Source organism: Limulus polyphemus, unplaced genomic scaffold, assembly GCF_000517525.1.
Source record: "Limulus polyphemus unplaced genomic scaffold, Limulus_polyphemus-2.1.2 Scaffold835, whole genome shotgun sequence".
NCBI classification, from domain to species: Eukaryota; Metazoa; Arthropoda; class Merostomata; order Xiphosura; family Limulidae; genus Limulus; species Limulus polyphemus.
In genome coordinates, this window is record NW_013666445.1 from 195,978 (window position 1) to 210,641 (window position 14,664).

Here is a 14,664-nt window from a genome sequence, read left to right on the forward strand (position 1 = left end):
AAACATTTGTGTTTCAGTTTTCAGCCTTCTCCTCTAGAGATAATTTGTTTAAAGAGACAAGTAATGATTCAGAGCACAATAAAATGTTTAAAAGTAGTTGTAAATTTATCACTTCATTCAAATGTTTGAATTGGATCAGCTGGTGAATAGGATTGAAAAAGCATTTATTACCTTTGATGAATTGAGACATATTGACTGCAACAAAAACAATTGTGATGGAAACTTTAGTAGTTGGTCAGTCATGAAATGAAACAAAAAAAACAAGCATACCAAACATCTAAACTCTTGACAAAAAGTAAAAAACAAAATACTTAACCAGCTAAGTAAAAAGTATTTTTTTACTTCAAACTTAAAATCTATTAGCTGAGTATTTCTTTTGACCAATCAGATTGTTAATTTAGTCCTTGTTATATGATTTTTTTTCTTGAATGAGATATTTGTTATTTAAAAGATACTTTTTGAAGTAAAAATCTTGTATTTGAGTCATATGGTAATTGCATGAGATGTGAAGTATCATATACATACTGTCTTTAAGTGTAATCTAGCTTTATCTGATACAGGTTTCAAGAATATAAGCAATAAGCATTTTAATTGACTAAAAAAAGATTAAATAAAAGAAATTTATTTTCATGGTGTTTTTTACTTGAGATATTTGTTAGATGATACATTTGAATGTTTAATCTTCAATGAAAGATTCATTTATAGTTCCTTGGAACTTTAAATTACTTTGTATGTTTGTAGTATTCAAGCATACTAGGTGTTTTCTAACTTATTTATATATAGTTTTGGGTGAACACTTAAAAGTTCACTCAAAACTTTTCAAAAACTCATCAAGGAATGTAGTAAAGTTTCTTTTGTTCCTTTATAGTATTGTGCACTTTCACATGGATGTGTTTGCTGTAAAGTATAACACAGTGTGTGAAGGCAGGCAGCAATATTTTCTATTGGCAGATTAGGTGGTACCTTGAGGTTTTGTACCATCCCCTATTTTGTTATTGGAATGACCTTTAATTTTTCTCTCACTATATTTATGACTGTGTCTAGTCTCCTCGTTCTTCACAACTCAGTCAAAATCAAAAGAATTCAGTTTAACTATGCCAATATATTTTATGCTTAAATCTCTTATTAGTTGTGGATTCTACCAAATATTTGAAATAAAACAGTTTACTTTAAAATATCATGAGTGTGTGTTTTATTAAATATTCTATATTTTATGTCTTCTATGACTAGAATGTAAGTTATCCCTTACTACCTTTAAAGCCTTGATAAGATTTAATAAGATTTGTAAACATGTATCTCTTGGTTTCTGTTTTGTTTTTTGACACATTCTTTCTTTCCTTTGTACAGAGCTAGCCTGGTTAATCAAAGTGTTATTAACTATTATCTGGGTGAATTAAATGTCAAAGAACATTTTTCCACTCTTCGGAATTTCTTCTTCTTCCAAGATGGAGAATTTGGGGAAGCACTGAGTCACCTTTTATTTGAAAAGGTAAAAAAAATATTTATACAATTATGTCTGCTGTAGTTTAAAATATGTTTGTGTAACTGATCTTACAGTACCTGTGTAAGTAAAAAAAAAGGCAATTACTTTCCAATATCTGTTGAAGTAACAGTGCCATATTTATTTATAAAAAGAGTGTTTTGCATGTCACAAGGATTTAGATAAATGTATTACTCTAAAGCTAAAGTTTTAGTTTATCTTGTCGTTACTTAAAACACTTATTTCTTCATTACTTTTCACAAAGCTGCATCAAATTTTACCTTCAGTTTGTTGTTTTAAACCCTTATTAAATGGATTATTTTAGGTTATAACTGATAAAATAAGAACCATTAACTATACTTGCACTTTTACCTTAACTGCTTTATCCTCATTTCTAAATTTAAGAAAATGTCTCTTACAAACTTCAAGGGGCCTAACCATATTTTCTTATCATGCTTAGTATGTAGATATTTTTCAGTTATTAAACTTAAAAACAATGCTGTAAATGTTTTCCATTTTGAATTTGAATGTAATTTAGCAACTTAAATTTTATAGCTTTTTTTATAAAATTACGGCATGCTATATTACTTTCTATTTTAATTATATGCTCGACCAATATAAGTATTGGGGACAGTAAGAAGTTTGGCAGGAACTGGGTATTGGACAACTGTCATAACCTCTAGTAGGGACTATAGTCTGAACTGATATGCATGTGCTATTTGTATTATCTTGTTAAGAGCAGTTACTTTAGCTTTGAAATATAGAACATTTTAGTAACAAGTACTCAGTACTTATGTTTCATTATTATTTTAACAGGTGTCCGTATGTAGAGCCCCAGCAGAACTTCTAAATCCAGTAACACTGAACTCAATCCTTGCTTATGCTTTATCCTCAACAATACATGGTGACTCAGTATTTGCTGATAATCTTAGTTTTGCTGTTAAATTTGTTCCATCAGCATTTCCACAGAGTGGTAAGATTTTGCTATTTTTGTATTAAGCCTGCATGTAACATTTTAAAAATGTGCATTTTTCTACGTTAAGGAATTTTGTTGATAAAAATATATGTCCTGTAGTTTACAGTGCTTCTTATTGTTTTCCAAATACATCATCTGAAGTACTTTTAATCAGCTAATTAGAAAAAAATGTTTTTTATTTAAAACTTAAAATCTAGAAGCTAATTATTTCTTATGACCAGTCCAGTTGTTAATGTAGTTCTTGTTATACGTTATATGATTTGTTTCTTGAATAATATTTTATTTATTTATAAGATACTTTTTCAAATAAATATCTTGTATTTGAGTTGTGTATGCTAATTACATGAGATATGTGAAATGTAGAAGCTATCTTTAAGTGTAATCTAGCTTTACTTGATACAAGTTTTTTGGTCAAATATTGTCTTATAAGTTTTAGATTTTTTAATTTGTAAATAACTTTAAAGTATTTATATTTTATGTTATCTTGTAGCTGCCAGTGTTCTGAACTGTTTAGAGCTGAGATACAAGGTAGTATTTCCAATTTTCAGTTAATTTCTTATTAAATAATATATCTTTTTTTCCATAGCAGTAGCTTATGCTAGTAATATTTTTCAATTATTCAAGAGATTTATTGATAACAGTAAATATGCCTTATTTTACGACTTTGTTTGTATACTGGCAAATGATTAGAACCCATTTTTTGATTTTTTTTCTTCAGAATTCACTAGCTTAGAATGTTAACATTCTATATTTTTATTTCGATTATGTTATCTTATTATAATGGATGTAGCATATATGTCAGTATCTATGTATGTAACCAAAACTCGTGTTCCATTTATTGAATGGCACCACAAGCTTTGGGGATTCAAGATTCAGACAGTTAGAAAAATAACTGTGGTATGTGCAACAACCATTTCTTTATAATAGAACACAATTTTAAATAAAAATAATCTCTTCACAACAGAACAGGACTTTAACTATGTGAGGGTTTGATTATATCTTTATTGGTGTAATGTTTAAATGTAGTACTGAGAAACTGGAGTTCTTAAAAAAAACTTATTTTTTCAATAAGTGGTATCATTTTTAATATATAAAAACATTACAGTTTATATCAGTAAAATGTATGAAAATATTGAGCTCTATATATTGAATCATTTTGATGCAATGAGTGTGAATGACTAAAGAGCACAATCCAAACACTTTCCCCATACAGTAATTCCCAGAAAAAAAAGATTTTTTAGAAAATGTTCACTTTTTCTAAATTGTTATTAGCTAGGTATGGATTTTAAAAGTAGTAATTATTAGCACAAACAGCTGCCTGTAGGGCATTGTTTTTGCTGGTACATTATAAGTACAGTAAGCTTGTTTACTAGGAAAGTACCATTGGTTTGAAAATATTTACATAGACAATTTGATACAATACTATAAGTTCTTGAAAGTAGACAAAAACAGTAAATCTTTGGTTTTAAAGATTTTTTACAGTTATTGAGTTTGGTTTTGTAGAATTTGCTTTCTGTAGCATATTTATTATCAAATAATTATCATGATTTTTTGGTACATTCATAATTTATTGTAACGTTCTTTTGAGCATTATCCTTATGGTGATGATGTATGTTGTAATTCTAGTAAAATACAGCTGAACCCATTCTACATTATGTTGGAATAATCTGACATAAAACTGAACAAATATGTAACGACAAATTGAGAAATATCATAAAAGAATTCCACCTTTGATGATTTTACATAAACGTCACTTGTATAAGCATTATACCTCATTAATCATAAGTAGTCAACATCAGTTGCAAGTCACCTGCAGATCTGTAAGATTTGTTTTTATCTCCGTATATTTGTTATATATATGGTAGAATATAAAAATTCTAGTTTTAATGACAAACAACAAACAATCTTAATTTTAAAACAAACTTGTCTTAAACACAAATTTTACCAATCAGCCTGACCTCTGCAATAGCCGTCATTTTTTGCATGCTCATTAAAGATTTTTAGAATGAATCACTATTATTTGTAAAATATATATGGTTGGAATTTACTCCATTTTCATTAGGTGTGTGTTATATAAATGTGTGTGAAGGAGTATAGACATCTTATGTTTTTAAACATTTTAAAGGTTTTTTTGTATTTTAAGTTTCTATGGACAGTTAGAATTTGCTACATTATGTGTTTTATATTCTAATTACGTTTATTTTTGAAAGTATTATCTTGAAACAGTTTCAAGATTTTCATTAACCCCTTCCTTGATTTGCCACATTTAATTCAGCCAAACTATTTCCTGCCATATTTTTAGTTATTTGTCTGAATTTATTCACATATTATCATGTTGCAATCAGTGCTCGCTAGATGGCATTGAAAATACTGTTTGTGCTGATTTTGTTTCTTTTGAATTATGTATCATAAACACTGGAGAAAAAGCATACCTATTCTTTACAGTAATTCCATTGAAATAAGATAAATCACGTATAAATACAGATATGTAACATTTACTTTTTGAGGATAATTTGTTTCATTAATATATAAACATAGGTTATCAAAAAGCAAAATAAAAAACTGACTTTTTTTTAGCTGATGTGGAAAGGGTTTAGAAAAATACTCCTGTAAATATTTTTCACATAAGTTATTAATGTATCTGTAACTAATAAAAAACTTCTGTCAGTGTGATCTTTTAACTAAGAATTGCTAGCAAACATATGGACTTTCCCATAGACAATGAACATTTAAAATCTACTTCTAGGTTGACTGGCCATTGAATATAGTAATCACAGAGGAAGATCTTGACCAATACAACAGAGTCCTAGGGCTCCTTCTTCAAATGAAAAGGGTTCTTTGGACTCTGACAGATGTATGGTTTCACATGAAGAAAACAGGTGTGTAGAAATACATGTACAATGCATCCTTCCAACATTTTCTACTGCTTAGCATCACATGGCTGTCATCTGAAATACTTCTTATATACTAAGTTCACTCATACATTCCATTTGATATAAGGTGTTGAAACAAAGAACAAATTTTACTACCAGTGATCTTGTTTTGACTTATCTATTTGTAATGTAGTAAATGAAAAAGCATATTTTAAGCCAGGCATGCTTGTATGATTCACAATTGATATTCCTATTCTGCAAGTAAACAAATCATCCAACAGAGATCCTTTCTAAGGGTTTAAGCGAGATTTGTCATTTAACTTTTTTAGTAAGCTTGATGTTGAGTTATGTAATTTTCTTTAAATGCTAGATCTAAATCAGTCAATTTACATTTTTTTGATTATCTCTCTGTAAGCTTAATTAATGAGATAGATTTCATGATGTATTTTTCATCTATTGCAACATGTAACTGTATAAACAATGGTATATCTTCAGTGAATAGTTGGAAACAAGAACAAATATTGTGCTCATTATCCAACTGTAATAGTGCTTAGTGTGTAAAGTGTTGGTCATCATCATAAGTTATAAACACTCAAATATATATAAAGAAGCAGTGAATTCATAAACTGCTATTAAACAAAGTTGTACATGATAAAGTTGATTTGATATTACATGTATATATATACATCTTTCTTTTTTTGTTATCGAAAACTTAATTACTATATATCATCATCTTGTTTATTCAAATTAAACTTATACTACAATTGTTTGTTTATACTTGTAAAAATTATTATTTTTTGGTTATCAGATCATCTCTGTGCTATTATGAAAACTTACACTCTGAGTTTACATATAAGACAGTAACTTTTTTTTATGTTTTATGCAGCAAAGTATCACAACTTACACAGTAGTCGACAGTATCGACAACTTCACCTTTTTCGGTAAGTAATTATTTACCATTATCAATGTGAAAATTGCTTAGGACTTCTTTTTTTTAGATAAAAAAACATCTTCAGGATTTATATAACATTCATGTGTTCCAGTACCTAGTTGTAGATTTGTTGTTTTTCTTTTAAGACTATTCATCAGTTTTAATATCTTCCTTTAAGTATTGATTGATTACCAGTCAATTATTGTAGTTATTAAACTTTCAAATAATATTTAGTTTAAAATGATAATTTTGGTTCATTGAATCCATTGCTAGTGTAGCCAATGTTTTAAAGTACATTTCTCTTGATTATTGTATAAGTACTTTAAAGTTGTCTGAACATACTTTGTGATTCTCTTCAGACATGAGATGCAACACTTTGCACGAGTGATGCAGTCTTATCTTGCCAGTCAGGTTCTTCAACTTACCTGGCATGAATTTCAGTTAGCTCTGAAACAGAAGGTTCATAGTCTTGACGATCTCAGGGAAGCTCATGTGGCCTACCTACAAAAAGCTTGTTTTCGGTAGGTTGTTCAGTGTTTTGTGATATTTAATGCTGGTATGTGATAAGTAACTTAAATGTGTGTGCATCTAATATATGTGAAATTTTTAAGTTACTATTATTTATTTTTATGATTAGCCCAAGTTTCATTTATTGGCTTCCTAAATTTATCACAATTTTTCCCTTGATGATCTGTTAGAAGGCCTGTTTTCTGAACTTTTATAAACACAAAAGTGAAATAATTTTTTTCTTATACAACACCTTCAAAGTAAAAACAGAATTTTCCAGTAACTTTTTTAAATCTCAAAGAGCTCCATAAAAAATAGCATGTTCTGAAAATATGCAACAAGAATTATCTAGGAGGATGCCTTCTACTTACTCTAACTCATATTTTCAGATTGTGAAGATTTAAATAAAACGCAGCTGGTTCGTGGAGTCACTTGATAAAAATAGATCTGAAGTTATAAAGGTTTTTTGTAAAAAATCTATTTTATCTAAGTATAATAAATCAAGTAGAATAATGTACTTGTCAAGGGTTAAAGTGTTTTATCATTCCTGCCATTCATTTTATTTTATTTTCTGTAGATGCCTCTTAACAAAGAAAGCTACACCTGTAATGAAGATTATTCAGAACATATTTAACCTGATTCTAAAGTTTCACAGCCAGTTACTGTTTTCCCCCTGGCAACAGCAGCCTGACAGTTCTGAACTAGAACATCCATCATTTCCATCACTTGCAGCTTCCTATAAGCTTTTCAAGGAATACTCTAATTTCCTCTATAAAGGTGAGTGAAGAGCAGTCTGATTTTATAGAGCCAGATTTTTGTTTAAGGAAAACAGTATTATATCCATAACACATTTAAACTCTTGACATTTGAAATTGTAATTTAAACATTTTTTCAAAAGACTTGTAAGAAACTACCACAAAAAAATTGGTTAGCAGCTAAAAAGCATATTTTTACACATATGTATTAGGTGTTAGTATTTTATAACATCTAAAAGTATTTAATCCTCCATTATTATTAGCAGGAATTAAGCTGTCTGTCACCTGGTGATATTTTAATTTACCAAACTTGCAATCAGTTTTGATTTTCAGACTACAGTATTTGAACATGTGACAGGAAATGTATCTCCAAAGATGCCTTTTTTAGTACTTTGAAATTACAAGAAAATTAATTTTTTTATCACTTTCACTGCCTGTTCTCTCAATGTTTCTCTAGATGATTTTACTAAATCAAAATATTTTTATGAAAATATTCAGCAAATTTTATAACCTTATTATTTTAAACTACACAGATACATGATACTTTGGTAAAACATAACCCTTGGAAAGGGTTTGAAAATTTATTTCAAGCTGTTAAGTTGGTTTTAAATATGATTTTATATCCTCTGTTGACCAAGCATATTAAAAAGGTTTATAATTTTTTTATAACAGATTTGGTATAAAGGTTATGTTCGTATATTTTCTGCCACTAATTAATAACTGATAGTAAACTTAATTACCTCCATTGGAATTTTACTGGAAAAACCTGGATAAAATGAGTAAAGCTAAAGATTTTTCATTTGATAGAGTTTTATGCATGTTGTAAATGATGTTTGTTAATACAGATATTGAACATAGAAAACTAGCCACGTTACATTTTTCATGATTCCTTAAATTTCAACTTAATTGGCCAAAAAAATAAGTTATTATCAGGAAATTTACTCCCATGAAACCTTTGCTAAATTGTGTGTTCATCTAACATTTAACATTCTCAACTTTTTAAGTATTTGTGAAATAACTTGCACTTTAAGTTCACTGTAGTTTCTTTGCTCTTATGTAGCTGGTATTAGATATTGTAGTAATAAAACTGTCATTGTAATTATTAAGTCAGACATTTTAACTTTATCAGCATAGGTTCAAATATTTATTTATATTTCCTCAAAAATGAATAATAAGTTGCTTTTACTATGATTTCGTTTGCTTATAGTTTTTTAAACAAAATTAACTTTTTTGAAGTTGTAAATTAATGTAGGATACTAAAATGATTTGGTTTGTTTGTAAATTTTCTTAAGAAACTTAACTTTTTTAAAGTTATAAATGATTTTAGGTTTCTGAAATGGTTAAAATGCAGTTAGCTGACAGTGCATTAGAAGCCTATGTTCCTAACTTTTGTGGTAAAAATCATTTAAACTGCATATATTTATTTTTTAAATTCTTCTTAATTTATCCATTTCAAATTCTAACTCAGAGGGAAGTAAAAAATATAATTTCATATCTATTTTTTGTCTCCCATAAATCACTTCCGAAGAGTCTTTTCATTCAATACCAAAACTTGTCAATTGGGTTGGACAATCAGAGTAAAAAAGTTTCTCAGAAATACTATTTATATATGCAGTATATAATTTGTAACATGACAGTTTAAATGTCAAAAGCTGGTTAAGCATTAGACACTAATATGCCTAACAATAGTACTGTGATTTTTATCACAAATGTTAATGTAATGTTGCACTTACTTATTTAACATCACAAATGTTAATGTAATGTTGCAGTTACTTATTTAACATACTAATAATCTAATTCTCTCAGATTATATAATTGATAGTTTTGTGTTGTTGTTTTTTTTGACAATTGTGCACATCATGTATTGATATTACATGTTTATACCTTTTTTATAAAAGAAAACATTAAGTTTCATATTAATTTTCTACTAATTTACAAAATAATTTTGTTATATCTTGATATAGTTGCCTTGTATGTTTTAACTTAGCCTATAGTATAGTTATTTCAATAAATGTTTCTGCATTCACTACTTAAAATCTGTATCTTCTCTCTCTCTCTTTCTTTGAACTCTATCCACCCCTAGCTTGGCTCTGCAAGGCTGTAGGGGCACCCAGGTACAGATAACAATACTAGTATTTTGTGCATGATTGTCAATATCTGTTATATAAACAATTAATTATGCGTGTTTGTGTGTGCATGATTTCTTTTTCTTGTTTTATATAAATACATATTATATATACACATAATCTGAAATAGTTTAAAGCAGTTTTTTAGTATCATATCATTTAAAATTTAAAAAATATTTCAATTGTATTCAAAAAACTATTGCATGAGAGTAATAATAAGCACATTTTCTTATATAGTTTGTGTAATGTTTTTCTGTGATAAATGAGTTTTTTTTTAATGTTTAAACATTTTCATGTGATTAACTGACTATAACATACAAACTTGTTAAATTATTTATCTAAAATATTTCGTAATAGCTGGTTTCTCTGTAATAAGGGTTTTAGTATCATTATATGATATGTTTTAATAGAATATATCTAACTCATAAGGCAATCATGAGTAATTTACTGTTTGTAAGAGTTTAAAATTTGTAGTGCAAACTGGAGAGATATGTATTCATTATTAAAAAGATGAATCAGACATGACTTATTACTCCAGAAAACATAATTGGTTTTACTTAAGTCAACTTACTGTTTGTTTAAGATGCCTTAATTCACACTATTCTTTAATGTACTTGTGTTTACTCACCATTAGTTGCATCTGTTCTGGACACAAAAGACTGAAAATTGTTTTTTTTTAAGTTGATGAAGTGGTCAGTAGCTTCTTTTGTTTTGTAAGGAAGTACATTACTTGCATCTGTTCTGGACACAAAAGACTGAAAATTGTTTTTTTTTAAGTTGATGAAGTGGTCAGTAGCTTCTTTTGTTTTGTAAGGAAGTACTGAATAATAATAATAATTTTTATTTTTCACTCATTTGTTGGTAATTATTAAACAAGCCTAAAAGTAATACAGGGGAGCCCTGAACATAGGTTCCACAAATATTTTAAACTATAAATCAAAGTTATATTTTAATAATAAAATAGCATGATGTTCAGATGTATTTTAAACAAAAAATAAGTAAGATGGGTGATAATTTGAATGACATAAAACACTACTTTTTATGGAAATAATCTCAAGTTGAATATATTAATAAAACGTTTACCATAAGTAATGTTATAATTAAACTTATTGTTAATACCATTAATAGGTCTCGCCTCCAAACTTGCATCTGTGCTTTTTATTGGAACTTTTCCTTCCACAAACATTTTGTTAATACCAAAAATATTTATTTTCTCCATCATATTGGCTAGAACCTGTGTTGCTGTTATGTGTATTTTAAACATTTATGCTGGAACAATATTTTTTATTCGGGGTGCTGAACACCATTGAACAGAATTGAAACCTCTGTATATGATGGGAACCACAACCCCCACATACCAAACCAGGGTCTGCCACACCCTCAGCACCCCTGGTTTCAACATCTTAGATTTCAAAAGAAGTAATACTGTTTAGCATCTGACGTTTCTATGATGTAGTAGCAATTTATAGACACATGTTTTAAAACTCATCATCACATCTAAGTTCTGTTATTAATTATATTATCAATTATATTTTTATTATTAGTGACGAAGAAGCTTGTCGCCAGAGGGTACCAATCACACTTAATCGACTTCTTAGTGATGCTGGACTTTGATGATCACATTGAAGAAGGAAGGTTCTCTGATGTTATTCCGACATGAAATCAATGTTGTTTTTATCTCCTAGATGTAACTTGATATTTATTAAAATAAGTGTGCATGCTTAAATTAGAGTGTAACACATTTGTTTTTGTGATAATCACTGATTACTGAAGTTGTAGGATGTAATTATGTTCTGTACAACTTGTATGTACTACAAAGTAAAATATGTACATTATGTATGAGGTTATTTAAAACAGGTCATATTGGAACTTTCAGTGGAAACCAGAGTTAAGGCATTAAAACTTCTGACCTACATTTTTGTCCTTGTTTTTTCTTTCTCATCTTGAACAGCTTATTCTGAAAAAACAAAATCAACCAGTTGTGTTTGAATTGTTTAAACTGATGTGTGTTACATCTTAAGAAGATGACTGGAAAAGTTTTGTGGGCTTCACATGCTTGGAATATTAAAATTAATTGATGTTTATTCTCAGTGTTGGTTAAATTTGTTTGAATACTGTATTATGGGACTTCACGAATATTGTGTTTTAAATTTTCTCAGTACTGGTATGAATAATAGAAAGGTACAGTTCTCTTTCTGTAGTTCAGAATCACTTGCTTGTTAATCCAAGATGTTTTGATGAAGCTAGTACATGGATTAGGGATTTTATGACAGAGTCTTGGGTTCCTCTGTATTCCAAAATGAAAAACAGTATCCTCAAACTTGAAAAAAAAAAACGTGTATACCTAAGAAATTTCTTTTTGAGAAATTATGTAGAATTAAATTGTTTGGAAATTTATATTATTTTAGTAAGTTCTATTTGTATCACACAAAGTAATCAAGTTCAAAGTTAATTTCAGTGAAATTGGAAATTTGGCAGAACAGTAGTGAACAAGGCCTGTTAAGTACTTTTTAGAAGGTTTGTATTGAGTCCTGTTTGTGAAGGCCATAGATTAAAAAAATTCTTCATGATGGTCAGTTGTGCTTGATTATGATAATTTTCTGTTTAAACGAAGGATGGGGAGGTAGTTTTGATCATTTGATGATTGACGACACAGAGGCATGGTAAATGTTATGGAGCAATAGAATGTTTCTTGTATGTATGACTGCAAAATGATGGTGTCTTCAGCATATTTCTTGAAAGTTTATAGTTTCATGATAGTAGATATAGAGCTTTGATTTCAAAATCTGTCTTGAAAAAGTCCTAAAGAATGGAGAGAATAGAGAACCCATTTGTAGGCAGTTGATGCATAGAATAAATCTTTCTGTTGAAATTAAGTAAACTGGTGGCTTGAAATGGAAGTTTATACAAAGATTCATAGAAGTGGCTTTGAGTTTTTGAATATAATGAATAATCTTTATCAGTAAGAATACTTTGAAATATGCTGAACTCATTATTATTTACTAGTAGATCTCTAACAGATATCACAATTATAACAAAGTTGTCCAAATTCTTCATTTAAATGTCCAGGTTGTTTTTCCAGCGGGCTCAATGATATGATACAGTCTGGATTTTTTTTTTTTAATTTTCTAGATTTATCCATTTTCACTTCTATTTTGTACGTTTATCAGCTGGTAGAATAACAACAAATGAGTAGGGATCTTATTGACAAGAGTTTATTGGTGTTTAGCTTTTGGAAGATTGGTATATCTTAGATTGGAGGATTTTAATAATGATTTTCAGCTGCTGTTGGAAGATTGAAAAAGCTTCCTTTTATGATTTTAGCAATGTTAAGTACAGAAATATCTTTAAAATCCATGGTAAAATTCAACCTTCAAAGAAATTACCTGTTCTTGCCTATAGGCCACATTTAAATTTCATCTGTCAGGAACTCATTTATTAAATCGTTAATAAATCCTGGTGACACATGCTATCTTGACCTGATAAAAGTGTCAGAACTGTGAAGAGAAAATTATTGAACTCAACACTTTGACCTGACAAACTCTAAAAAAAAAAGATGAAAGAAATGTCATACGATTTATCCTTTACTTAAAACCCCTCCAGAATAATTCAGTCAGAAATTTCAGTACAACCTACACAGAAAAAAATAGAAATATCTTTATTTTTAAAAAGAAATGCACTATTAGTAAATTAAAAGGTGAACATAATAACTGTGTATCTTGGAAGTTCTGAAACAAAGGTATAGGTACTCTTTTTTTTTTCAAAATAAGTAACACCATTGAAAGCTTAGGTTATTTATAAAAACTGCTTGCTTATTGATGAATAATAAATATATTTTTATCAATGTGTTTATTAAATAGTAGAAGAATATAAAGCATGTACTGAGAATTAAACTGTGTACGTTTAAGAAAGTATACTGCCATTTTTGAAGAAACTGATAGGAAAAGGAAGAAATTTACTATTTTCTGTGCATTTTTCCTGAGTATTACAGTTGTTTTGATAGCTATGCATGAAAATGGATATATCTGTGACTAACATAACACTTTTTTCTTCTACAGAAATAGCCTTAAGTTGAGAATATTAATAAAACTTACCATAAATAAACTTACTGTTAATGTCATTAATAGATCTCACCAAAGAACTTGCATCTTATTGTAATGAATCTGTATCATGTATTTTAAACTTTGATGCTGGAACAATTTTTGTAATAGTGTTGTTGAAAACCATTGAAGAAAATTGAAACCTCTTTTAATAGTTTAACCTCCAGAGGACTAAATACTTGCATGTCTCACTACAAAAACTTTTAGAGGACCACAGACTTATATTTCTCACTTCAGAGCCTTCAGAGATGTGTGTGTCTCTTTAATGAACCACAAGATGACCACTGACTTGTATGTCTCACTACAGGATCACTGATTTGCGTATCATATTATAAAACCTCAGACTCGCAGACTTGACAGTGTCACATTATAGAACCTCCAACAGACCACAAACATGTTTGTCTCACTAGAGAACATCTAGATGACCACTGAGGTGTATGTATAACTACAAGACTTTCAGAGAATTACTATAAGTAACTTGTATAACTCATTATAGAACCTCCAGGAAACAAATGACTTGCATGTCACTACAGAATCTCCAGAGAAACACTGATGTGCATGTCTCATTATAGAACCTCCAGAGGACCATTGACTTGTAGTCTCATTATAGAACTTTCAGGGGATGACTGACTTTCATGTCTCACTATATAACCTCCAGATAACCACATACTTTATGTCTCACTACAAGATCCCCAGAGGACTGTTGACTTGTACGTTTCGTTACAGAACTTCTATAGGACCACAGAGTGTGTCTCACTACAGTACCATCGACTTGTATGCTTCACAACAAAACCTCTGGAGGACAACAGACCTGTATGTCTTATTATAGAACCTTTAAAGGACCACGTACTTGAATGTCTATTATGGAACTTCTAGAGGACCACAGATAATGACTGACTTGTATATCTCGCTACAG

The 14,664-nt window shown here is 29.0% G+C and overlaps 1 protein-coding gene across 3 annotated transcripts in view; it reads left to right on the plus strand.

Annotated features, from left to right (window-relative positions):
- Nucleotides 1-12,045, plus strand: part of LOC106460782 (gamma-tubulin complex component 6-like) — a 48,924-nt gene extending 36,879 nt beyond the window's left edge. For 2 of the 3 annotated variants that reach the window (XM_013920519.2, XM_013920520.2), the window contains exons 23-30: nt 1,348-1,489; nt 2,297-2,453; nt 2,947-2,984; nt 5,203-5,335; nt 6,216-6,270; nt 6,620-6,781; nt 7,345-7,544; nt 11,193-12,045. In XM_013920519.2, coding sequence (XP_013775973.1) covers nt 1,348-1,489; nt 2,297-2,453; nt 2,947-2,984; nt 5,203-5,335; nt 6,216-6,270; nt 6,620-6,781; nt 7,345-7,544; nt 11,193-11,308 — 1,003 coding nt within the window. In that variant the 3' untranslated portion in view covers nt 11,309-12,045. Of the gene's footprint in view, nt 1-1,347; nt 1,490-2,296; nt 2,454-2,946; nt 2,985-5,202; nt 5,336-6,215; nt 6,271-6,619; nt 6,782-7,344; nt 7,545-9,605; nt 9,637-11,192 lie in introns of all 3 variants that reach the window. The other variant, XM_022387564.1, reaches the window with a different exon arrangement.
- The last annotated feature ends 2,619 nt before the right edge of the window (nt 12,046-14,664 follow it).